At 44.9% G+C, this 27,892-nt stretch overlaps 1 protein-coding gene across 4 annotated transcripts in view; it reads right to left on the reverse strand.

The window, feature by feature from the left end:
* Positions 1 to 27,892, reverse strand: part of LOC147717608 (butyrophilin subfamily 1 member A1-like) — a 269,710-nt gene that overhangs the window by 94,642 nt on the left and 147,176 nt on the right. For 3 of the 4 annotated variants that reach the window (XM_086924393.1, XM_086924390.1, XM_086924392.1), the window contains exons 2-3: positions 22,015 to 22,095; positions 18,671 to 19,018 (exon numbers count right to left, since the gene is read on the reverse strand). In XM_086924393.1, the coding sequence (XP_086780519.1) occupies positions 18,671 to 19,018; positions 22,015 to 22,095 (429 nt within the window). The remainder of the gene's footprint in view (positions 1 to 18,670; positions 19,019 to 22,014; positions 22,096 to 27,892) is intronic. The other variant, XM_086924391.1, reaches the window with a different exon arrangement.

Here is a 27,892-nt window from a genome sequence, read left to right on the forward strand (position 1 = left end):
TCCAGGCCGCTTCACTTCAGGGCAATCACCCGGCCTCCAGCCGCCACGGATGAGCAGTGGCACAAGCGCCGCCGCATCACTCCAGAGACTTGCGCGGCCTCCGTCGCCGCGCAGAGCACCCCTCCTCTTCAAATGTGGGGGGGACAGTCACGCTCCCAGGTGCAGGCGGCCCCGCCGGCCACAACCATGCGCTCCGCAGCGCAGGCCCCACAGTCCGCCAGGAGTTCCGGGGCCTCTTATGCCACCTCAGAGCCCTCGTTGTCCGGTAGCGACACAGCAGGCAGAAGGAAGGGAGTCGATCCTCTCTGGGTCCCCTAGCGCCGAGGGTCCCACCGGCTAAGTCGAGCCGCCGCCACCGCACAGGCAGCAGCGCCGCCCTTTGATGCAGACCATGGGCTCCAGGCATGGTCCGTGCTGCCAGGCCGCACAATGCGTTTCACCGACAGCAGGTGAGTGTTACAAGCGCAGGATAGATGAAGGATATTTTGTGAGACGGGGGAGCTCTCGGCTCAAGCAGCCATCTTGGTTGCGAGCTAGCTCCGCCCCCCCCCCCCCGGTCATCCCAATACATCTGCGGGTCCTCCTGGTCTTCCAGGTCTGCCTTTTTATTTTGTAGGATATAAACCTCGTTTTAGGCTTTCAGGTCATTTTATGGAGCTAAGCTCTGCTCGGTACATGCAAAGTACCAATTTCTGTCTGGTACCTGTTGGCTATGCCAAGAGCTCTAACTCCAAAAACAATGCAATGCTTGTTTTTAATTGGGGTCTGGATCCCTGGATCATCCCTGAATCCACCTGAATTTGTGAGGATCCAGGGAGGATCCACGGCTCCTTGTGTGGTTAACAAAAAAAGGGTTTTAGACAATTTCTTGCCCATGAGGGGTCCCTCACAGACCTCTTCATTAGTCCCACGGGGTCAGGGTACCTCTACCCTGACCTCTTTTATCACTTTTTAACTTTATTTTCCCCCACTGGGAACTCAGGGCCAGATGTATCAAAGGGTCTTACCCATTCTGTGTCTATGGGGAAATGTGTTGATACATATGGCCCTGAGTCCTGATGGAGAGAATGGCAGCAGCAACTTTCCTCTGAGGTTGTGGACAGCCAATCACAGTATTGCTGTTGGCAAGTGGATTCACGAATCTGAGTAGGATCCATAAAGGATTTGTGGAGGATCCGCGTGGCTAGGTATAACATTTGTTTTCCCTTTAAAATTTCAAGTACTACATCAAATAACATAAAGGTCACTTTCTTTACCAACATCTAGCTTTCTGCCAAATTTGATGTAATTCCTTTCAACGGTCCTGGCTGTAATCAGGTCTAAAATTCCTAAGGGCATTAACATCAGAAACACACTTTTTTTTACTCCCTCTTTTTCTCGGGCCCCACTTAACGAATTGCCCCAAAACGTTCTATGCACAATGAGACCCACCGGCACACTTTTTTGGGAAAATTTTGTGAAGTTTCATCAACCTGCCCCAAAGACAAGGCTAGTTTCCTATAGAATCTAGGTCCTCAATATAACGACCTACTGGTGACTGTCAGTAGGTAATTATATATATATATATATATATATATATATATATATATATATATATATATATATATATATATATATATATATATATATATATATATATATATATATATATATATATATATATATATATATATATATATATATATATATATATATATATATATATATATATACACATATATAGAGAAAAAAGATTACAGGAACCTTATAGTTAAGAAATAGCATGTAAAGAAACCTTAGAAATTCACTGAAAAAAAAGAAAGGTTAAAGGGAAGTTATAGTTAGGTTCAGATTTTAGACACAGAAAACCATAGAAATTCTGCAGGTATTGTTACCTGAGCTAGCTATAACCTGGAATGCAATGCTTATAACCTCACATATTGTATCACTCATGACAGGGTCAATGAAATCACTCATAACATCTCAAATAATATCACTCGTGGCATAATCCACAGAACCTTTCACTCACCCACACAACCACTCACACACTCATACACTCATAAATTCACTCGTACACCCACCCACTCACTTCACTCATTCATGGAGCCACTCACACACCCACTCACGTACCTATACACCTACTCACACAGCCACTCACTCACACCTCCAGTCACTCTCAACAGTGCCACTCACTGACCCATATAACAATCACACACCCACACAAATGGCCTCCGCGGTCAGACAAAACGAGAAGATCACGGGGTTCTATATCAGCCGAACAGACACGGCAAGTGAAAAACTGTCCCTTTACGCAGATGACGTCCTCCTCTACATCACAAGTCCCGAGAGCTCAATACCGGCACTGTTTGATGAGCTGGCGAAATATGGTGCGAGGTCAGGATACCGGAGTAATTGGCACAAGTCAGTACTCTATGACCCCCGAGGACGCGAGGAATGGCCTAGGCTGCCACAAAACCTTCAGACGACCGAAATAGGCTTCCAGTATCTGGGGATATTCATCACAGCGGAAAAAGACCTCTCCTATGACCGTAATATTGCACGGATCGTGCGTAATGCCAAAGCGGATGCAGATAGGTGGCAATCTCTCCCCCTGACACTGCTTGGTAGGGCAGTGATGTTCAAAATGACATCGCTCCCAAAGTTCCTCTACGCCCTTCAAAATGAATATTACCAGATACTACCCAAATCACTCCAAAACATACACGCGGACCTCCGGTCATTTCTATGGCTGGAGAAACACCCCAGAGTCGCGCTGAGAACGTTGCAGAGACACCAATATTAGGGGGGGATCTCCCTTCCCGACCTGGAGACCTATTATTGGGTGGAACACTTAGCTCCCGTTAATGACTGGATCCATGCGCCTGTCACTCACCCCACATATGATCTAGAACGGCACCAAATGAGCACGCACTCAAGCATACACTACATATATGAGGGAAAGAGCCAGGCCACATTGTTGGCAGCCACGAGGATTACATTAGAGGCGTGGAATAGAGCCACGAAGGCAACCGGATGGACACACAGGGCTACGAAGCAGACGCCGTTATGGGAATGTTCATGGCTTAAGAAATTACACAAGCTGAAGGGGTTCCGGGGGTGGGACGATATCGGTATCTCCACACTAGGAGACGTCGTTAAGAACAGCGCCTTGAAACCCTTTGCCTCCCTGCAGGCCGGATTTGGGCTGCGACAATCACAACTTTTTAAAAACATACAACTCAGACACGCCTATATGGCAGAAGAGACAATGCGAGAGCCACTCCCCGAATACGCACCACTAGAGGGCCGTTTACTACAAGAAAGGATCCCAGAGAAGGCGGTTTCCTTAACCTACAAAACTATCATGAATAATAGACCGAACAAACTGGTAAACCTCAGAGACACATGGGAGCGGGAAGTGGGTGAAATGGATGAGGTGGATTGGGGGGGGAGTGCTGATGCACCCTAGAGAAGTAGCAATCAAATCGAGCCTACGGTTGATCCAGTCTAAGATCTTGCACAGGGTATACTATGACAGGATAAGACTATGTAAGATGGGGAGGGTGACGGACCCTAGCTGCGTGCGATGCAGACATGAGAACGGGACTTTCCTACACATAATATGGTCATGTTTACTTACTTGCCTGCCACTCAAGACCCCTGAACAGCAGATTTAGCGCTGCAGAGGGCGAGGCTTGGCTTGATTAGAACTGCCGCCTTCCTCGCGGTTTTTAGGCCACGCCCACTCACTTAGGCCACGCCCCTTCCCTACTCCGCCCTTCTACCAGCATATAGGATGTGTCCATACCGGAAGCGCAGCAGACGAGCGCAGCGGGCGTGCCGTTTGCGCGCCGAAGGCGTGCCTAAGGCAAGCCCGTCTGCGCCCGTCCGCGGCCGACCGGGGCCCGGGCCATGTCATTCTGCCCAATTCATCACCTCCTACGCTCCCGGGGACTTGACTGCTCTACATTCACTCCGGCCATTGGACACTACCAGCTCTTCACGCCTGCGTCATCTAGGTATTTACCAAGCCCGCAGCACCTTTCCTGAAATTCAGACTATTCCGTCCCTCCTCACCTCTGAACCCATAGTCTCTCCCCCACCTCCCAACCCCTTGCCTGCTCAGACATCCGCTAACATGGAATTAGCAATTATTTATCTTAATACTCGATCACTAGTCAGTCACCAACTCGACATCTTCCACCTCCTGGACTCAGACCGACCTGACATCCTTCTCCTAACCGAGACCTGGCTGAATGAGGACTCATCCCCTGACATCTTGGCCGCCATTCCTCCGGGGTATTACATACTCCAAGTCAATCGGCCTGCTGACAAACCAGGAGGCGGCGTAGCTGCCATTATCAAACTTCCCCTCAGGTTCACTTCCCTCTCTTTACTCACTATTCCTCAGGTGGACTGCCTAGCTATTAGACTTGATTCCTCTGTATCCCCCTTAATCTGTGTCATGGTATACCGTCCCCCCATCCCATGCCCAATTTCTCTTCTCACTTTGGTGACTTGCTTTCCCAGCTCACAATTAATAACTCTAAACTTCTGGTCCTGGGTGATTTTAACTACTGGCCGTCAGACGCCCATGAAAGCCCGCAATCCCTGGCTTTTACTGACTTATTAACTGGGCTCAATGGTCTTCAACACGTTCACTCACCCACTCACTCCAAGGGCCATATCCTAGATCAAGTGTGGACCTATAATCTCGATATTAAGTCACTCATGATCATACCTTGTCACTGGTCAGACCATCATCTAATTTCCTTCCTCCTCCCCGTCCCTCCTCCGCCCCCTCGCAGTCGAGGCACTAGCCTCTTGGCCAGAAACTGGAACAAAGCAGACCTTGACTTATTCCTTACTTCTCTAACATCGTCAGCTCCGCCCAGCTCTGGTTCTATTGATTCCCAAGCAGCTGCACTCGTTAATTGGCTAGAATCCGCCAGTGACAAGGTCGCCCCCCTCAAGCTAATCAGAACCAAGCGCCCTCACGACGCACATCGCTGGTTCTCTGACAACCTTAAATCTTTAAAACTCGGTCTCCGCCAAGCCGAGCGTCGCTGGCGTAGAAGTTATGATCCCTTAGAAAAACCACCTTTTCTAAAATTACTGGGAGAATATAAACGAGCAATCTCTGCCGCCAAAACCACCTACTTTTCCACCAAAATCCTCAACTCGGCAAAAAAATCAAAAGACATCTTCGCCATTGTAGAAGAACTCTCACATCCAGATAGGGTGACCATCAAACCCCTTCCATCTCAGGCACTCTGCGATTCCCTCAACTGCTTCTTCATAGATAAAATTAGCAAAATCAAAAATAGTATCTCTTCCATACCCCTGACTATACCCCTCACTGAGGCTGCTCCCTCCACCAACTCTCACTCTCTGACTCAGTTTCCCCCCCTTATCAGAAGACGTTTTCATCGCCTTGCTTAACAAAAAGTTTCTTCTGGCTCCCCCACAGACTGCTGCCCCCCCGCAATTCTCCAGGCTGCTTTTTCAGCCTGCCCCACTACTCCTCTGGCCCTCCTGAACAGTTCTCTCCTGCTCGGAGAGGTCCCCAGCCAATTTAAGAACGCAGAGGTAGTTCCCATTCTAAAGAAACCCACTGCCGACCCTACGGTTATGGGCAACTTCCGCCCCATCTCCCTTCTTCCCTACCTAAGCAAGGTACTCGAGACGTATGTAACTAGTATCCTCAGCTCTTTTATTGAGGACTCCAACTTCTTGGACCCCCAACAGGCCGGGTTCAGACCCGCCCATTCGACAGAGGCGGTCATTCTCTCTGTAATGGAGGAACTCCGCAGAGGCGCCGATTCAAACACCCACCAAGCCCTGATTCTTCTGGACCTGTCGGCGGCCTTTGACACGGTCGACCACACCATCTTGGTCGACCGTGTGAAAGAGGCTGGTATCGGAGGGACGGCCCTTGACTGGGTCCGCTCATTCCTGACGAACCGCCACCAATCTGTCCGACTCTCCCATTTTTTGGCTGACAGGATGAAACTCACCTGCGGTGTGCCACAGGGTTCGTCTCTGTCCCCACTTCTTTTTAATTTGTACCTTACCCCCCTGATCTGCTCCCTCCGGGGAAGGAATGTCACTGCATTTAACTATGTAGATGACATTCAGCTCATCTTCAATCTTGACTCCTCGCAGGATGCGGCTCAGGACTTCCAGTCTACCCTCTGTCATATTAGCAATTGGATGGGCACTCACCATCTCAAACTCAATCCCGACAAGACGGAGCTTGTTCTTGTCGGAGGCCCATCCAACCCCTGGAACTCCACCTTCTGGCCCCCTGCCCTTGGCCCCTCCCCCCACCCTGCTGACAAGGTCAAAATCTTGGGGGTCTACATTTCTCATGATCTCTCCATGCAACATCAGGTCAGTGCTACAGTGTCTTCCTGCTTCCACCAGCTCAGAAAAATTCGCAAAATTGCCCATTTTCTGACCACCGAAGCCCTCACCCTGACGTTGCTGGCATTAGTCATCTCTCGGGTTGACTATGCCAATGCCTTGTACGCAGGTATCCCGCAATACCAAATCAAAAGACTTCAGATGATACAGAATCAGGCAGCACGCCTCATCTACCACCAACCCAAACATCACCACGTCCGTCCTTTACTTAAAGCCCTGCACTGGCTTCCTGTATCAGAGCGTTGTCAATTTAAACTAGGCTGCTTGACCCACAAATCCCTGGCCGGCATCGGCCCCTCTTTCATCTCGTCGCTTCTGCACCCGTACGTCCCTTCCAGACCCCTTCGATCTTCCCACCATGCTCTCCTTCAGACGCCCAGGTTCAGACGCAAAAAGCACGGAGGCCTCAGATTTTCTTTTCTGGCCCCCTCACTCTGGAACTCTCTCCCCCCGGAACTTAGACTTTCCCCCTCTTACCCTCACTTCAGGTCTCTCCTAAAGACTCACCTCTTCCACGGTGCTTACACATAAGCTCCCTTGCCCTCCCTTCTTTGTCTCCTCCTGATTTAGTGAACAGCGCCAAGAAACCGACCGGTGTATGTTGCGCTTTATAAATTGTTTTTACATTACATTTACATGCACGCGTATACAGGCCTATTGGAGGGAGATCACCAATGAATTAAGCAAAATACTGGAGATAGACATTCCACTAGAACCGAAGCTGATCCTACTGGGAAAGACCAATGACATAGATCTGCCCCGCCCACAACTAATATTTCTGGTGCTGGCCTTGGTGGTGGCCAAAAGAGACGTAGCTAAGAAGTGGGGAGTGGCTGACACGCCTCGAGTGGGGGAATGGAGGAAGGGTTTAGATACCTACATGGCGGCAGAAAGAGTTACATATAATGCGAGAGGCTGTCCGAGGAAATTCCGCAAAGTATGGGGTAAATGGAGACGATATCATGGCCTAGACGGGGGTCTCTGAGAGGACCAAAGCGATTGTGAGCGGACCAGTGGGCATGGGAAAGTGGAGGGACCTGAGATGGTAGATGGGACGGGCAGACATACCTGTGATAGATGAACACTTCGACTGTAAAATGATGATGTACACTTAGACGGAATAGGGCGGGATAAGGGGTCTGGAGCATACAGACACTAACTGATGAGGGCATGCATGGGTGAGATACTGCCTTGTGGGACGAGGGATGCAACAATTCTAGAAAAACTGTATTGATACTGTGTTGTGGCCTTTGGGGGACATAATAGTTTATGAGTTGGGGACTGAGTGGAGGGGGGGGGGTGAAAATAGAAAAGCAGATGCAAGGACTTCCTGCTGCATAGTTGCGTTTGTTCTCACATACTCTACTTACAACGCTTTTACGAATAACGTCGCCCGTCCTCCGGGATATGGGTGTGACGGCTGTGTAATGTTTTATTTAACGACCTATGCCTTGTTCATGTCAAAGAGGGAATGTGGATAAGAATGATTATGCACTACATGTATCTGCAATAAAAATTGTTTAAAAAAAAAATACAAAATAAAAAGTGACATTCGGAGACTTCAAAGATGTGGCCCATTATATCCACTGAGGATGCAAAGCTTTTGAATTGGGTACACTGGCTTTCATCACTGCCTCCAAGGAAGGATACAGTGTAACAACCAACATGTGTTTCCCCTGCGACAGCGCTCGTTCTTTCAGAATCGCCATCTGAACTGCAGTCAACACTTTTTCCACAGTGGAAAATCGCATTTCAGCCGAAGTGTACAAGTGAGATTTGTAAGCAATAGGCACAATTCTTATTACCTGGTTGGTGTGGTTGTCATGAGTCAGTAAGAATCTAGATTCAAGAAGATCAGACTGCAAAGATTGCAAAATTGCAGAATGTTCAGGCAGCCAGCAAGATTTGGAGTAAGTAAGTGTAACAAGGCATAAAGCGGCTTGATACGCTGGGCATAATGGGAAATGTAAGTACGCCTGAAATTCAAAAAACCCAGTAAAAATTGTAGTTTTTTCAGAGTTGTAGGAGTGCGCAATTGTGCGCATTTCTCCAGGAAGTGAGGTGCCAAACCTCGACCTTCAATAATGCGCTCATAGCCAAAGAACAACACTGTAAACTCTGCAATGTGTGATTTTGCAAAGGTAAATTTGTAATAGAAGTCCGCAAACATACAGATGATACGGTCAACGTGACACAGAACGTCCATAATTTGTCGTCTGTGAGATAAATGTTGTCCACATACGAGCATGCATCAGGGTCGAGAGTCTCCAAAAGAGAGACTATGCGGGCGGCAAAGACGCCAGGACTTATAGCCTATAGCTAATCTTCGGAAATGTTTTTTTTTGCCGCCACAGGTGAAAGCTGTCCATTAACTACTAATAGAGGACAGGTTATGGCTAAAAAAAACATTGGATATGTCAAGTGTGGTCTTAAACCTTTTACACACAAGACTATCCACAAGGGCAGAACTATTCTGTACCGCGCAGGTCTGACAATGGGAGTTTAAGTGCCGGTAAAATAATCTTATGCTAACATAGCAATGTGCGCAAGTAGGGCCCTGCCTTCACTACAACCTCAGCCTCCTCTATAACTTGGTTTTAGAAGAGACTGTCAGTAACCAGCTCCATTCACACTCTACATAGTTTCTAGTAAGGCAGGTTTGACAGTCTTGCTGTGTTTCCTATTATCGCCCAGTGGGAGAATGGGCAGTGTTGGGATACTGGCACTCCCAACCCTACTTAAACATGGCCGCTAACTGCACATATTTATGTGGGCATTGGATACGTCTATTGCTAAGGGTAGTAAACATTACGCACAAGGACCTGTAAGTCTAAATGATATCCAATGAATGACCATGAAACAACAGTGACATCAGATGCTGCCAAAACTCTAGTATTGTAATCCAGCAATCTGCCTTCGTTGGGCGCATTGGTGTGTGCCTGTAATCCCAGCTACTTGGGGTGAGACTTGCTTATCGGGCTAAAAGGGGTTATTGTTACTGGATGCTTTGTTTTTTTGCTAATTTGAAATGGCACCTTCGCTGACCATCCAAGAAAGGTATGCGTGACAGCTGGCAGCTATGAAGAAAGATGAAGTGCCACACGTAGGAGAAGAGGCAGGCAGGCACATGACCATTCCACGCAAAAAAAAAAAAAAGTGCAAAAAAACACAAGAGAAGTAAAGCCAAAAGTAAGGGAATGTGTGACAGGGGCAGTCGCCACCAAAGTTAAAACCCACCCAATTGCGGGACAACGAGCAGCCTTTAACAAATAAAAAGAAAGCATATTTCACAGGCAAAGAAAAGAACAAATGGGAAGCAGTGGGCGTGGCCAATGGATTGAGAGTAGCAACAGCTTGTCTCGTAGAGCAGCACATTTGCCCTGCTAGCCTCAACCTAATCTTTCTGGACCAAGAGCTAGCTCTCTATCAAATTTGGTGTAATTCTTTCCAGCAGTTTGGGGTGTTGTCGTGTTCAAAATTATTATATGAAATTACATGGGAAACCCACATTTTAACCCCCCTCCCTTTTTCTCTGCCCCCGCTTGACGGAATACTCCAAAACTTCCCATGCAGAACTAGATAAAACGGGCCCCTTTTTTGGGAAACATTTGTGAAGATTCGTGAAACAGAATCAAGCATCCTGGGACCGGTTTAAGGGAATCAAATCACCCTTCATCAGCCAGGCTAGCTTGAATCCAGTGGTGTAGTGATCACGGGTCCATGTCTGGGCATACCCTTCCTACTTAGGGTGACATATGCAAAAGAAACAATTGATGGACGGGATGCTGGACAATGCAAACATTCACCCCCAGTCACAAAGATCTGGGTTTAATCCATCATTCTTTTGCTCACCACACCGCCCCAGTTTGGACGCAGCCACATGCAAATCAGTCTTGACCCTGTTCCTTGTGGGAACAGTCCAGCCGTAACTGCCAAGCCAGGTCCTCCCTGGACCGGAAACAAGCATCCTGGGACCGGTTTCAGGGCATCACCCTTCTTCAGCCAGGCTAGCTGGACTGTTCCCACAAGGAACAGGTTCAAGACTAATATGCATATGGCTGGGTCCAAACTGGGGTGGTGTAGTGAGCAAAAGAATGATGGATTAAACCCAGATCTTTGTGGCTGGGGTGAATGTTTGCATTGTCCAGCATGCCTTCCATCAATTGTTTCTTTTGCATAAAATAAAGAATGGCAGTCCCATAGCAAAAGAGGTAATGGTACCTCGAAATGTAGAAGTTATTGCAGAAGAGGTACAAGGGAGGCGTAGTTGGGGACCTGCATACAAATAGAATTGTAGTTGTGTTTGTAGTATTAGACAGCAATCTATTGATATATTTAGAACATTCCTATGTATATTTCCAATGCAAAGTTTAAAACACAAAATAAGTAATTTACAAGGCTTAGGGCCAGATGTATCAATATTAGATATTGCAATTCTATAATAGCAAATTTTACCGAATTGCTGTTATGGAATCGCAAAATGCACTGTATGTAGGTTTCGCAATAATAATTGCGATTCCTACATATTCCTTATTTGCGACACGCAAATTGTGAGTGGCAAATAAGGAATGGCTTCCGATTCATTCCTATGGGCCTCAAGGCCCATAGGAATGAATGGGAATTGCATGTGCAATTTGCGAGTACCCAATAGGTACTCGCAAATTGTGCATGCAATTTCAAGGGTGCACGGGTGCCAGATGGACACCATGTTGCACCCCTGAAATATGCATGTGTGCAAATGTGGTGCACATACATGCCCTAAGAGCATGTATGTATGCCACATGGCACCTTGAAAAATGCGAAAAGGTGCATTTTTCATGGAATTTGCATATTATCACCAACTTGAAGTTGGTGGTAATTTGCGATTCCTTAAAGCCAGGTAGCAATTTTATTTTTGGTTCCTGCATTTCATTTAAGGAATCTCAAATTGCGATTCCTTCAATGCATTCGCAAAATAGGGAATCACAAAATTTGTGATTCCCTATTTTGTGAAAGCCTTTTAGGATGATACAACCCAAAAGGCTTTTTCCCGTTCTGCCAATCAGCCCGTTTGCGAACAGGAAACACGCTTAATACACCTGGCCCTAAGATCCTTGTAAGCTGAGAAAGCATACACACTCGCAGGGACACTCACTAGCTTGTTTATGAAAGAAAGTGTGCCAGAGCACCTTTTGTCATTTTAGGATGTTAGCTGTACACCATTCAACAATGCAAACTTTAGTTAGGAAGCGGTATTATGTGAAAGCTCCTGCTTTATGTTTAGGGCACTTTTGTATGGTACTATGGCAGAGGTAGAAAAGGTTTGTGATGATGTGCCGTTTCGTTTCTTTGATCTAGAACAGGACTGTGTAGAAATTGAAGACTTGATGACAGGAGGAGATGTAGAACAGGACACTGGTACTACAGTTGATAGTTTTGAAAGAGATTAAAAAATGTAAGACAGTATTTGCTGAAAAACTAGAGTATGTTGGTATATGCTGTTGACGCACTCACGACAACAATCAAACGCGTACTATTGACTTATATTTAAAAAGTGAAATAGAGAATAATGATAACTGGCAAAAGGTTGCACTGTATATCTTTGTAGAATAAAGATTTCACTTGTCCACACGGTAAGTTATATGCAAGTACTGCTACAATAAATTAGAGGATAATAAAATGCCTGCTAGAGCTGTGCATAACAAGTTAGAACTGGTTCCCATTCCAGAAGCACTTCAAGGTTTAAATATTTATGAGTCCATTCTTGTCCAAACTATACATCCATTTCAGGCTATAGTACTTATGGAGCCAAAGACAGGCAAGTTACCCCCAACAGACCTGCAAAAAGGTCTAAAAGGTAGAATAGTGTATTTGCCTTTAGATGTCAAGAAAAACATTGAAATGGTAGGGCTAGATAGAGATTTAGAGGAAGGACTAGTAATTCTTGTAAATGGTGTGCCTACCAAGAACAAGAAGATATGGCAGGAGTTAGTAGATGTTACCAAAGTTACAAAAGCAACTATAAATCTGGTACAAAACAATGTTTACTATAGAAATGTGGAAAGCCTGCAAGATACCACACATGTGGAGGGTCAGACATTTCCATCAACAGGTCAGATTGAAAAGGTCGATCAGTACAGGACAGAAGAAATTTATTAACATTATAGCATCCACCCTTTGCATTCTAAAGAGGTTTTTGGTGATGCCATTGAGCTGTTTCAAATGAGCTAAAGGAACTCCATTAGGTGTGTGGGGAAAAAGGTTTAAAAGCTCAGTGTTTCCCACATCTTTTTCCTACTGCAGTAGGTGGCAGGTAAGAAAAGGGGTCTGTGCAAATACCTGCAGCTGAGTATAGATGTAGTAGACATTATTCAGAAGACCCTAGATTTCATCAGTGCATTCCGTATATCTTTCACCTATTATTTGAGAGTGACTTGTCTGGCCTCTCATATGCTATGAATCATATTCTAACAACATGAGTTAATTTGCATAATATATACCTGCAGGCGAACATTTGGAAAAAGTTCAAGGAAAAGATGAGCACTTGGAATACAATTTAATAAACCTAATGGCATGTCAGCGTGTTACTAATGAATATTGGTATTGGCATCATGGTGAAATCAAGTGCATGTTGAAGAACCTTGGAGCACCTACTTGGTTCCTGACTCTGAGCTGTGCTGAATATGCCTGGGATGACCTGCTAGAATTCTTGGAGGAGGCAAATTCAAATACAAAAGACATTCATCTGAAGACACCAGGATAATTGGGCTCACTCGACCCTGCAAATGTTTGCAGATATTTTAATGACAGATTTCAAGCAATGGTGGCTTTCATCTTGAACAAAACAAAACCTCCTCTTGGTGAAGTGATTGATTTATTTTGGCGTAAAGAGTACCAAGCCAGAGGTGCTCCCCACATTCACATGCTGTTGTGGGTAAAAGATGCCCCAAAGTTTGGAACAGGCAGTGATGAGTCTGAGTTGTCTTTTATTGAGCAATATATAACTTGCTGAATCCCAAAGGAGAGTTATGACAACATTTTAAGACAACAAGCGAAGATACAGAGCAAAAGGGAAATTTTATACAAGATATCGTTTTGGATTCCCATGACCTGTCATCTCACAAGGAAGAGTCAACAGCTTTTTGTCTGCAGTCAGACAGACACTTACAAGGAAATCACTGAAAAATATATATAACCTAAGAAGAACAGAGGCCTCCTATTACATTAATGACAACAGCCCTGTGATTCTGAAGATGTGGAATGCAAACATGGATGTGCAGTTTGTTGTAGACAACTCAATTGCTGTTGCTCGGTATGTTACATCTTATATAACAAAGTCAGAGAAAACTGACATGAAAGAGAAGTGGGATGAGATTTCAGCAGATAAGAGTCTTACGAAGAAATTGTACAGTTTTAGTTTGAAAATGCTTTCTCACAGATATTTAGGCTCCTATGAATGTGTAGACTGGTTAAGCTCAACTAGTTTGTTTTCTAAATGTAAGGGAGTTCTATGGGTGAGTTTAGGGCTTGGTAAGACTCGTAACAGAGTACTGAAGTATTTTCCTGAAATTCAATATCTTGCAGAATTTGAGCCACACAGTACCGATATTCTAAAGAGTAACATGCTAAATATGTACTGGAAATGTACTATCCAAGAAGAATAAACTACAACAATAACTTTATTAGGGTCGAGAGGGATTTTAAAGACCAAGCTCCAATATGTCCCATGCATACAATAAACTACAATGGGACTGAAAAGGAAGAGGTGAACGCCAAATATAAACTAACAAAGAACTAAAACCCCACTCCTACTGTTTATTCTAAGGGCACCCCTACACCAAACCCACAAAGTGGTCAGGTAAGGATGCCCATCAGTCACCACACGAAACCGCTCTTCATCATTTGGGTTTCCTTAAAGACCACCATTGAAGGTGCCACTTGTCTTTCACGGGGAGTGCCTAGATCATAAAATGGCTCTCACCCGATCAGACAGAACTACAGTGGTCTTACTTCTCACTTACGAGGATGTTACAGTATTCAAGGGGGGTGACTAATGTTGCAGTGCAAAAAATAAAGTGTGAAAGAATAGGAAAAAGTGTGTGTTAAAATTGGATGAGGGGGTACCTGAAAAGAATTTTATTCTGGTGCTACCCACTCTACCAATGTTAAAAAGTAGTCAGTGACAACCACAAGATTTTTTGGATTGTCTAGATGTACTGTGAGGTCAACATGTTTCAGCAATTAGCGACACATTATGTCATTGCTTTCATCAGGACCATTTATACCGATAGCTACTGCAAACCAAGTGATAAAGTAACAAAAACTGTGCTCAAAACCATATTTAGTAAAACTGATACAGAGATCACCTGAATCCATTAGGTATCCGCATCATTTTCTTCACCTTTCCAAGTCAGGAGAAGTTTCCAGCTTGGAAGATGTACAGACCTCACCCCACCTGGCCACGGCTCAGGGACAAAAGGGGGAAACACCGCTCTTTCCGTCGGTACTTCTGTACTGGGGTGAATGTATGACATTGTTCTGCATTCTGTCCATCAACTGTGGTTTTTGCACCTTTCTTCATGTGGCTTAGGAATGCCCGCACTTGCAATTATTCTGGGGTGAGATATTTCGCGCAGTGCATCAGATAATTGGTAGGGACGACCCGTCGTCCCTGTTGCTGGGTATTTTGGGGTATGTGCATGACACGGTGCCCAAGAGGCGTAGGTTACATGCCCTTTTACTGCTCTATGCTCGCAGGCAGGTTGCTATCCACTGGGGTAGGAAACGGGTCCCAGACTTCAAAAATTGGTTAGCGGATGTAACCTATGGGCACACTCAATTAACACTCTTTTGGGAGCAGATGCCTTCCGCGTCCCGCCCGACTGATGTATGGGAACCTTTCTTGGAATGTACAAGGTCGACTATAGACCACGAAGTGCAAGATGAGGGTCAAAATGAGGGGCCGCTGGGTTTGTAAACCTGCTCTATCTGTTCATATGGGACGATGTAATGAGATGGTTAATGTGTCCAATGGATGACGCTCCTTTTGGCTCTGTATGTGCAAAATGCGGTCTGTTTGGGGATATGCAATGTACTGCCTAAATTGGTTTCTTTTTTTTCAGATACCCCTGCCGCTATATATTGTTTTGTCGTTGGAACATGCCCTGGCATCTGGGATAAAATGACATTACTGTGGGAAATTGAAATGCGTACTAGAAACAGGAATAATATGCTTACACCTGTAATATGTGTTATGTATGTGCTATGACTGGCTACAAGTTGGTACACTGAGCCTTTGTTTTGTATTATGTTGCAAAATCAATAAAGACAACTTAAAAAATTTTCTATGCTTTATAAAATAGTGAAACCTGCAAATTTAAGGCGGAATCATTTCTTTACGATTCACAGGGCGTATTGGTCTCCTCAAAGACTTTCTAAATTTAGCTCTGGTGGTGTGGTGTAGTGCCCTAAATGCAAAAGTCCTAATGAGGATGATCTTCACATGTTTCTGCTATATCCGAAGATAAGAGAATTCTGGGAGGCCGTGAGTAGCCGTATGTCAACAGTCCTAGGTTTGCAGATCAAGGTAAGCCCTGAGCTAGTTATATCAGGAAGAATGGATCTGCAAGGTAAGGCCACAGATGATAATGCTAAGTTTTTGTTTTTTGCTATACTGCTGGCACGGAGAGAGATTTGTAAACTATGGATTTCTCCGCCCCCCCCCGACAGAACTGGACTGGCTACGAGCCATGAAAGCTATCTCTAAGTTAGACATTTCGGATCAGACTAAAAAGAGGTACAGATTTTGGACCCCATTTTTGTTAGGTTTTGGGTGAGGGATTCTGTTTTTGTCTTTGTTAAAATAAATATAATATCCAATGATTAAGCCTTCGCCTATCTCGGTTGGTAAAAGTCTTCCTAGGCACAGTGAAGATTCGAGGTTAAGGTGGACACGCTCGGGAGGTAGACTCTCTGTCCTACATATAAATGGGGTCGTGCCTAGAGGAGGGCTCGATCTCTAAATAGCATTGCACAAGTCTTTTTCCTGTTCAGCCAGTATATGAAGTCAAAAGCCCAAAGTGGTTTTGTTGTATAAAGGGCGGCGAGCAGGCCAACGAGGATGAAAAAAAAAGGTCTGATAGGCCTGTTGGGCGCAGTTGAGTTCTGATCCACTGCTCGAGGAACTGCTCTGCTGATCTCCCCTCTGCCCTTTCGGGAAAGCCCAGCATTTGAATGTTGCTGTGCTGTGCCTGACTCGGCTCTCCAATACCTCCGCTCGGCATTCCAGGGCCTTCGTTGTGGAGCATATTTGAGCTACCTGCCTCTTCAAGGCAGCCACGTCTCCCGTAAGGTCTGAGATGTCTTCCTCTGCTAGGGTTAACTTGTCGGCTATTTTGCGGAGGTCTGCCCGCAGAAGATTGACATCGACTGAGACTGCCTCTATCTGGTTCTCCAGTTCCTTCCGTGAACCCTGGATATCAGCCAGAAGCTTAGCATGCGAGGGCTCGGCACTACTCTCCACGTCGTCTTCATCTCCCCCGGTTTTTTGTTGCATGATGAATTGAGGGGGGTGGTGTGGTGTACTGCCTGGGCAGTGCCTCCCCACCTCCGTGCGCCGGGACAAGCTGCACCGCACTCCAACCAGTCAGTGACCACTAGCCTCCTGCCCAGGAGGTCAGCAGCCCGCTGGCCCCAGCCGGCCTCTGCCCTGTGTCTCCGCTTCTCTGGCTGACTATTGAAGGGGAGTGCAGCCCATGGTCCCCCCTCCTTATTGATGCTAGTGAGGAGGATCAAGTATGATGTTGCAGGGAGACAGGAGGCTCCCCCGTACGGATGAGTCTGGCTGTGTTGTTCAGAGCCTGGGCCCAATGTCCACGTCGCTGCTATGTCTACCCTTTGCTAGCTCCTGTGTGCACAAGTTCAGGAGGGTGCCATGCGTCCAGGCATCCCCGCTTTTCCTTTGGGGTCCAGGGCTCCCTTGTGGGAACCCGAGTTAAGTCTTAATTCATCGCTCCTCACAGGATTCAATAGCGGGCAATACACTTCGGTATGAGCGGATTGGCACCCCCAGCCTTGTCATCCGCCCGGTTGTCTCGCTCTTTAGCCTCCGCAGGCCCTACAGCTTTGTTATTCTTCACAGTTGCCGGTGGACCCTCTTATGCCGTTCAGGCCCGAAACTTTTAGTGGACAACAACGCAGCCCCAGCTCACCTTCTTCCCACCGCGCGGGCCTCAGGGATACTTCATCTCCTTCCGCTGCATCTGTACCTTGGGAGCGACCTTTCTGGTCATCTCAGCACTCATGGCGCTGCAGCCTCTCCTCTACTGAGTTCAACCGTCAATGGTGCCTGTGTCACGCCGCCCAGTCCTTCTACGCACAGCAAAGGAGAGCCAGCACAAAGGGGCAGGGGCAGGGCCACCAGCCTGTCCCCACAAGCAGCAGTCCACGGGGTCAGCCAGACAGCCGGTGCCATCCCACCCATCTCTCCTTCGCTCCGCCTCACAGACCAAGCCCTGCTCGAGGCCCACTCAGACCCCGGTCTCCATATTCATGCCACAGAGTCAGGCGTGAAGGTAGGCGACAGCCGCGTCACGTGGGGTTTGTGCAGAGAGGGGCCACACACTCTGCACGAGTGGCCCAGCACCCCCTGTCTCCACATCCGTCCGTCGAAGGTGCAGCTAGGTTTGTATTTGAAAACACCTCAGGTTGCTTAATATTTATGGCACATTCGGGATTACAGGATGAAGTAGGATTTTTAGGTGGGCCGGCTGGGAGCTGTCGTGTCAGCCATGTTTCTTGGCCACCATTGAAAGCTATACTTAGAAGCAATAGCCTCAGGGAATTAATGCACACACTCATACACTGGAAGCAACTAGAACTGATGGCAAGTATTGCATGATGCATTTGAACCGCCTTTGGAGAAATGGGTATAAACAGCACTAAGAAGAAATGTAATGAAAAGAAAATCACTCATTGGAAGAAATGAATACAATCATATACTGGAAGCAATGCTTACAATACCCATACCAGCAATGTGTACGAAAACACCGAAGGAAGCCATGCTTATAATTACCTATTGAAAGCAATGTATACAACATCCACTAGACACAATGTGTAAAGCGCCAAATTATATCAAGGAAACAATCAATGCAAACAGCCAAACAAGCATAGACCCTTCTGACTGGAGGTAAGGCATTGACATTACCATTGATAGCAATACATATATTCTATTGAAACTGCCAGCATTTTCTGCCAATTCTCTTGGATGCCGTCACTTTTCACTCACCTACAACCTTCAGTTCCAGGGTGGCTTGGTCATAGAAGGTCTGAGACTGGACGAAGCAGCGGTACTCGCCTTCGTCAGAGAGCTGCGTACTACGGATAAGGAGCCCAATGCTGCCGCCTTCTAGGCCATCCCTCACCAGCTGCGTCCGTCCCTGGTACTGTGGGATCTGCCGCACGTCCACTTCCTTGCCACCACGATACAGACTCAGAATGGAGTTTTGACGGTCACTCACCCATCTCACCTCCAGATCCTGCACATTGGTGGCCGGGGAAAGGCGACACATCAAGATGGTGTCCGTTCCAACAACAGCAATAACGGGAAACTGGGGCCCGAGGACAGAGAACTTGGCTGCAAAAGAGAACAGAGAGGCAGTCAGGAACACTATCAACACATACCAGCATTTCTCTACTCTGGAGTGGACAGCAGATGACTTGCTAGCAACCTAATAGAACAAGAAGAAGGTCAGCCAGTTGTCCAGCAGAATCGAAACCTCCAGGGTCAGTCACTTGCGGGTTTAGGAGTGCATCACCACAGGGGATCACCAACCTTACCAAGCCAAGGACACTTTCTGCAGTCATGCCATATTAGCTGACTAAAAATAAAAGTGCTTCTTGAATGAAGTTGTTCATGATACCAACAATACTAGATCGCCTCTTTCCCTCATCTACCCAAGTGGATGAATGGTGGCCTCACACTGCCCTTTTTGGTAGTGGATATTTCCAGATAAGTACACAATTTACAACTTGTTGGTGTGCACCCAACTTCTGATACAGCACTTCTAACTAGCCCCTATAAGCTGCCAAAGTGTGGTTCCCTAGGGTCAGTTTCAAACCCAAGGTAAAATCTCCCTGATTGGTTCATCTAACTGGGAAACTCAATAAAGGTCCTCCCAGCCCTCTCACCTTGTGGGTTCCGCACTGGGTGCAGGATCAACCTGCAGGAAGGATGGGTTGTCGTAGGGTCCCAGAATGTGCTCTTTAATATTCCAACGTGGGCAAAGTGCTTCAGGCCAAAATAGAGTGCCTCTTTAGGGGTGAGGACGCCCTACGACCATATCCTGCTGCCTTCAAGAGGTATCCCAAACTCGGCCTATCCTCACCGTGCACTCTTTGTTTTCATACACCCATTAAGGAGGTATGAGGAGCCCAGCAGCTAACTCATACTATGAGCAGAGCTGAGTTGAACAGTGTAGAAGACAACTCCACCATGCCAATCCATGAAATTTAGGAAAAATGTCTGCATTATGGGTCTGATTACAGGTGCCTGGAAAATTTCAAGCCCTGCGCAATGTCCTCTTAGCGCCATAAGTGTTGTGCAGGATTTACAAGTTGTGAGAATAGCTCATGAGTGTGATAAAGTCTGCATCTCCCAATAAATTTCTGCAGGCCAAACCTGCTAGAATTTACTAGCAAAAAAGACCTCAGTAGATGCAGGGACATGCGAATTGTGATGCATTAAGCAGCTGATGCCACATATTATGGCTCCTTTCCATTAGCAATAATTATGATCAGTGCGATCTAATCGCTCCCAATAATTTCCATTGGAATTCATTGATGCGATAAATATAACGCTATTTACTGACCTCTCGTAATGACGTCAAAGTAGGGAAGATATCTGTTGCTATATCACCTCCCTCCCTTATCCAGGCAGAAAAAGCAGGGTATCCTGCAACAAGCTAACTAACTACAGCAAAACACAAGAGTAAATGTAAGCTCTCATCACAAAGTCATTAGGAGACATCGATACGACTGAAACAATGTAAATGTAAAAAAATGTAAATTGATACTTGTATAGCGCACTACTAACCCTCAAGGGTCTCAAGGCGCTTGTACGAATAGCGCTGTGGAACCCATCCTGGCTTTCCCTGTGAGGCGTCCACTCCTGGGCACCCCCAAGGTGGAGACCAGGCATCCTTAGCGTTGTGGGGGCCGTTGTGGAGATTAATCAAGCTATCATCAATGAATCAGAGACACAGTTTGCCCTCAAAATAAAAAGTAAATCAAATGTGTATGTAATGAGAACATGTACCTTAGTGCTGGTTTGTTTTAACTTCTTAGAGGCATATGGACATATATCGTGCTGTATAAAAACTAAAGTAAAAGTAAACTTAAAAATATATTTTAGATTTTGACATGGGCTCAAATAAAGAGAACCTCATTTAATATGAAACATATTTTCTCTATAGCACGTCATACCTCACTTCTGTAAGTCCTATCCACGCCTAACAACAGATGTTATTATCTAATCGTTGAACTAAGTGAATGACAGTGAATAAAAATGTAGGCTTGTGTAGCATTCAGTACATAGCTGTCGTTCAGCATGACTATGCTTTGCTTCCATGTGTGTAGCTGTGTGTGCATGTAATATTGTATGTTTCTTGAATGAATAGGGCTTATTTCATGGTCCTTTCTCTTTGCACAGTCAGCTATTGAAGGAAGCAGATTTCTCCCACTTCTTGCCCCCATTTGAGCTATCAGATGCTGGTTTTCTTCTCTGACAGTGCTCTGAAGCCTGCTAACCAAGCTCTTGTGCAAGTGCTCTGTCCCTGATAAGACTAATTTGCTCGACCGCCATACCACAAATAGAGCATTTAGGATTATTAATTTAAACCCTATAAACCAATAAGGGTCGTCGGTACTTTGTGCATGGGGTGCCTTTACATTGGCACTACTACATAAAAAGCCAGCTTCCTACAGCTATTTCTTTCAGTGCATTTGTGATACTGTGCAGATTAAGTACAAATCTTCATTACTTCATGAAAATGTAAATTCTATAGTCCAGGGCGGAGGTCCCTGTAGAAACATGATCGAAGCACAATAAAGTGCTGGAAGTGGACAGGACGCTTCTGTTTTTTCATACTTTTTCACAACTATACAAGTATGTGGAGCTGGAAGTAGTGCAGAATCCAAGGACTTACAGGGAAACCCTCGGCACACACTGATGTCCCCAGAACTCACAACTATACCCACTGTGTATGTGGTTCTAGATGCTTCTACCTTCTATAGGTGGTCCCCATCTCATTCCCAGCATGGAACCCAGAGCCCACAGTGTAATCCAGCATTACCCATAAGCCTCTCTTTACTAAAAATCCCTCCTATCTCCTAGGCAACTGTCAGGGGGTCCTGAAGTACAAAGGCATGAACTTACAAGACATGGACTTACAAGAACTTGAAGGACCCAGGAACTGAAGACTATATCAAACTATGGAAGAAGCCCCTAAAACTCACAGCAAAATAAAAAGAAATACTACTACAGTTCCACCCTCCAAACCCCTGAAGACAAAGCCCCTCTGGTGCTTCCTAAGTGTCTCTCTTCTTTCAGCTGGCAGGAGGAAGAGTTCCTACCTGAAGTGGAGGCCAAAAGATCAAGGACCATGAACCAGAAGAGATGAAGAGAGCAGGTGTTTAATGCCATCCCTGGAGGCCCTGCAAGAACAAACAGGGAACATTCAGAACTTCAAAAATAGATGGTTGAGGCCACATGGACACAAGGATAATTGCAATGAACTGAGAGAATTGGAAAAAGAAGGATCCCAAGAGAGCAGGACCCCTCCCAAAAGAAATGCTGTGTTGACTGTTGTGTTGTAGGTGACCCGGATACAGAAGAGAACGCAGAAAGGTGTTATTACTAATCTAGTTTTTACTGTTGAGGCCCTTTGTTCAGCATTTTCCTTCTACTGGAGAAGTGCATCTCCCAAAAGGCTACCAAGAAGCTGTCTCACGTGCAATGTCCTTTCTGATCCCTCGCTTAGGGCCCAGTGTACCATGTGCAGCTCGTAAACTGGCATGTGCAAATTGGAGACTGCAGCCTTTCATTTTTTTCAATGCATCTAATGTACTAATCAGTCACATCAAAAAATGGATATCGACAGATCAGAAAATGATTGCTAATAATTTAACAAGCATGGAGACGGAGGCCTGTAAAGGACAGCAGACCTCCATTATTCATGGCAGGAGCCTCCCTACACCTGGTGTACTGCCCGCCAAATTTAGAGATTTCTGCCAGGCAGGCAGATATCTCTGTCCTTTCAGAAGAGCCACCACTGCAGATGCTCCACTGAAGGAATTAAACTTTGCAAAGTATTTTTGACGCTGCTGATATCCCACCCTCAAGTTCACCCTATCCAATCATGGTATCAAATCGTCACATTCAATACATTTTCTAGCTCTCTGGTTGCTCTGCGTCTTGGAGAAGATAACTGTCATCTATGTAATTCCTCAAGAGATAAAACACTGAAAATGGCTGTCGACTAACCCATATAGGGCCTAATTACGATGTCTGCCCAACACCGTTGCGGATTGGAAACACACCATTTGGATGCGACCACCCTATCGGCGGTCGAAAACATAAATTTTTCAATGGCAGCTTGTGCGGCGGGCGGAAAAGGTCCGCAGCACAGGCTGCCATTGAAAAATTGATGTCTCTAAACATTCCTGCACCATGTGGCAGGCACCATGTAGTTCCTGCCACACAGCGCAAGGATGTTTAGCCCCCCCCAGGCTCCATAGCCGAAGGCCAAGAGGGAAGAGGGCGCTACTAGGGGCCCCCTAAGTCACTTTCCGATGGCCTTTCCATGTCCGAAAGCAGTAGCAGATTAGAAGACTGTCATGGTAACTGCTGAAAGAAGCATTTTCTTGAGTTAAGATTAATAGGAAACAAATAGAAAGCACTCTGGGACACCTCTTGTGGCGAGACAGCATCCCTCCAGAACTGACACTTTATCGGACACAGTGGGGGAACGTTCCCAGAGGCTAGGTAAAATAAAGCAATCTGGTAACAGGAAACATGCCACCCCGGACCTTGACGGAGCACAAACTCACACTGGAATCCGACGGTGATCCTCTTTTAACCCCCCACCCTCCTATCAAGACTGCGCTATTTTATGGACATTAACTGAAGTGCCAAGGTGAACGGTTTATAAACGTTTTAAGTAGACTACTTTTATGGATCATTGGGGCCCCAAAAACCTGCGCAAGGTCACATGACTACGATTACAAACCCAGGTGGCGGCTGAGTGAGCGGTCGCCAGCGGTGGGGGGCGGCACATTTACCAAACACAACTTGAAGTTTTACTATTTTTAGTCTTTCTATTTTTCTATTTGTCGCTTGCTTTTACTATAATGATTTTAATTAATTGTACAGTCAATAAATACATTAATTTCAATTAATTCATTTCGTAGTGGTTGTGCCTGCAAGCACTCCTGGCTGCCGCCTTCTTTGCCTCGCTCCTCCCTTGTGCTGGGCCCCACTTGCTGCTGCTTTATTGCCGGATTTCTCACTGCATTATGCTCACCCCTTACGCTCCCATGCATTCTTCTAGGCCTCATACTTGCTATCTTCTGCTCCCAATGCTTTCCTGAAATTGGATTATCATTTGAGTGCACCTGCTACCTCTTTGAAGGTCATATTCTGGCACAGCTTGTCGATAATTGAATTACAATAAATACTTGGCATTTCTTTCTGAGGAAAGATTCTCTTTTTGGTGCGGCATTGATTGCTTTTAGGTGGATTTTGGGTACATGTTCGTGTACCGGTGTAACATATTTGAATGTTTTGAATTTTTGAATTTATTATTTGTTTGTGACTTCTTTTCTCAAGTCTCCTTTTTTGTTGATATTTGTGTTTTATTATTCCTGTGCTCTCCTGTGTTTTGTGTTTTTCTTTCTTCTTTCTTATTCCTTCCATCATGCAAAATATTTCCCCTCCTCCATTTTTATTAGCTTCCCCGGGTGAACCTATTCTTTCATGGTCTAAATGGAAGTCTTCGTAAATTATTTAAAAGTGTGTGGTTCATATTTGTCTCCAGAAAAGAAAACTTCTATGCTTATTCATTGTTTAAGAGCAGCGGAAAGGAAATAATCATTTGAGAAACTGCCTAGTACTGAAAGTTAGAGTGAAGATGAGGACGCTACAAAATCTTTGAATGAGTTGAAATTGACATCAAGAAATTGGATATTCATTTGCTCCCTAAAGTATCTATTATTCTACAGATATATGACTTTGGTAAAAAAAAAGCATGGGAAGGATGCATCCACTGAAGATTTTGTACCCACTTTAAAAAACTAGTTTCTTCCTGTAATTTTGGAGACAGTACAGAAAAAAGAATATGGGACCAATTCATGTTGGAATGTAAATATGATAAGATAAGAGAAGAACTCTGGTCCAAGAATGAACCCAAACCTAATGAGGAGTTAGTAATTGGTAAATGTGTTGAACAGTCTATGTTATGCATAAAGGACCTGTTCATTCTGTACAATATGTTTCCTTGAAACAAAAGAGAAATACGCTTTCAAGCTTTAGATGTGGTAAACGCAATCTCTTGGCTAATTTCAAGGACTGTTCTGCCACTAAACCTTTGTGTATAATCTTTGGCAAAAAGGGGCATTTAGCCAAATGCTGCAAATCCACTCTGAATAAATAAAAAGTGATGGAGGTGTGTTCCGAAGAAACAGATATTGTGCTTAAAATTGATAATGATGTGAATTGCATATCTATTGTTAATTGTGATCACCCTTCCAATGTTGTAGCTCTCAATAGTATCTCTGTTTCTATGATGATAGATTTAGGGAAAAGGCTTTCTTTGGTTCATATAAGGATTATGCACAGTACTTCTGAGGGAAAGTCAATCTGTGTGAGCCATATGTAATCGGTACAGTTATGGATGAAAAACAATTGAATTGATGAGGTAGTATGAGGCAGAAATAAGATTTCAAGGTAATACCACTAATGGTAAAATATGTGTTCTAGTGAAGGGGGCACTGTTTTGAGTAGGCCTTGTTAGAAGCTTTTGGGCACTTATCTTGATCCCAATGCTTATCCCCAGGTCCAAATCAGAGAAGTGGATACCATTCCAGAGATGTTGTTACGTTAATTTCCAGAAGTGTTTTCTGAAAAAGTGGGTTGCATTAAGGGCTTTGTGCATCACATTATACTGAAGGACAGTGCTGTGCCCATTGTGTCCAATGTTAGGAATATCCTGTTTGTTCTGCAGGGTGCAGTCAAGATGGATTTGGATCGATTATGTTAGGCGAGGATAATTGAAACAGCAGAAGCTTCCCAATGGGTCGCACCTGTAGTAGTTGCCACCACAAATTCTGGTGAGTTCAGAATTTGCATTGATCTAAGGAACCTTAAAGAAGTAATTAAGGATAGGATTCCCTTATGAAACATTTCTGAGATGGTCATCCTATTGGGGGATGCTAAGGCCTTCACCACAATGGATCTACCCTCTGCTTACCACCGGGTTTGCTTGTGTGAAGAATCCAAGGATCTAACTGCTTTTGTTACTCCATTTAGTGTTTTCTGGTTTACAAGATGACATTCAATCTCTGCTCGGCTACATCTGTTTTCCATAGGATCATGACAGATGTATTAGTTACAATTTGTAGAGTGAGGTTTTTTCAGGATGACTTGTTGATCTTCATGGATTATTTTGACTCTTGTCTAGACAAGGTCAGGGAAGTGTAGCCTGTTCTAAGTCTTAAAGGTATTATTTTGAATGTCAGCAAATTCAAGTTTTGTCAACCTCAAATAACTTATTTGGGTCATGTTATAATGGCTGAAAGTAACACTGAACTTGTCAGAACCATTGGAAATTTGCCGCATCCCTCCAAGAAAGAGTACAAGTTTAGTGGGGTATGGCCAACTTTATAGCTAGTTTATCTCAAATTTTGCCAGTCAAACTTGTTGCTCAGGAAAAGGACCCACTTCATTTAGGATGAAAACTGGAAAGAAGAGTATTTTAATATCAAAAGTAATTTAACTTCTACACAGTCTTTGAAGACCTTTGTTTGGGGTGCCTTTAATTCTTGCGATGAAAGCAAGCAAGTAAGGTTTGGGTGCTGTGTTGAGGCAGAGATGGGATGGTAGTGAAGTTACAATTGCATTTGCCTTGATATCATTGAAAGGAGTAGAGGTTTGGTACTCCACCGTAGGAAAGGAGACTTTGACAGTGTACTGGGAAGTAAGGAAGTTCAAACTATTTTTATTACATGAGGTTTGTGATTCAAACTGATCATAAGCCTCTCCAAGAGGTTTTTGGTAAGAAAGGGTTGGATAATGTTTTTTATGACATATTGCAGAATTCTCATTTTTCTGTGTCGTATATTCCTAGAATTGACAATAAAACTGCAGATTGTTTATCGAGGTTGATCACTGATTCTTTAGGTGTTTTGGAAGATGAAGATACTTGGGGGAAAGAAGATGAGTTCAGGGTGTGTGAAGTTTCTTGGGGCTGTGTTTCTGAGTCTGAGTGGTTGAGTGAAATAATACGGATGAAATTCTCTCAAAGGTCAGAGAAGCCATTGAGGATGGTAGTGTAGGTCCAGATAGTGAACAGATTTCATGAGTTTTATGAAGGTTTGGGATGAGCTTTCTGTTAGCAACAAGCTAGTAGTCAGAGGTGGAAGGTTAGTTCCTCTGTGTCGTGTGAGAAATCGATTGGTGTAGCTCGCACACGAAGGTCAGCAAGGCAAATGCAAGACTAAGGAACTACTAAGAGCAAATTACTGGTGGCCTGGTACAGACATTCAGGTGGAGAGGATTGTAAGAGCTTGTTATTAGTGCCGCTTGAGTGATAAAAAACAGAAAATCAGGTCATCTCCTTTTATTTGACACGAGATTCCAGCAGGGGTGTGGAAAGAATTAGTGTGCGAAATTGTGGGACTTTAGCACTTTGATGGTACTTATAAGTATTTGTTGATATTAATAGCCATGCTTTCAACATGGCCTGAGGTCAGTGTAGTGCAAGATATCTTCACATCTTCAATGAGCAGGGTTTTAGTTACGGTGTTCTCTATGGAAAGAAACCCTGTGTATCCTGACAGACAATGGAGTACAGTTTACTTTAAAAGAGATGGAGATCTTTCTGAATGCGAGAGGTATTATACACAATAAGTGTGCCTTGTACCACCCAGAAACAAATGGGATGCTGGAACGATTTAATAGAGTACTAAAAGAAATTTTTCAAACTGCAAAACTGGGAGAACATGATTGGATCAAAATGGTGAAGTATAGGGTGGTGGAATATAGGATTACTCCTCACTCCACAATGGGCATTTCTCCATTTGAGTTACGAAGACATGTACTGATATGTGTCCACCCTGGGTAAACATGACCAACACTTCAGGCTCGAGTGTTCATGAGATGGTTGAGATGGAAAAGGCTGGAGAATGTTGCATGCAGGATGGAAGGAAAAAAGGTATGACTTCCCATAAGCAGTCT

This window comes from Lissotriton vulgaris, chromosome 5, assembly GCF_964263255.1.
Source record: "Lissotriton vulgaris chromosome 5, aLisVul1.2, whole genome shotgun sequence".
Lineage (NCBI taxonomy): Eukaryota > Metazoa > Chordata > Amphibia > Caudata > Salamandridae > Lissotriton > Lissotriton vulgaris.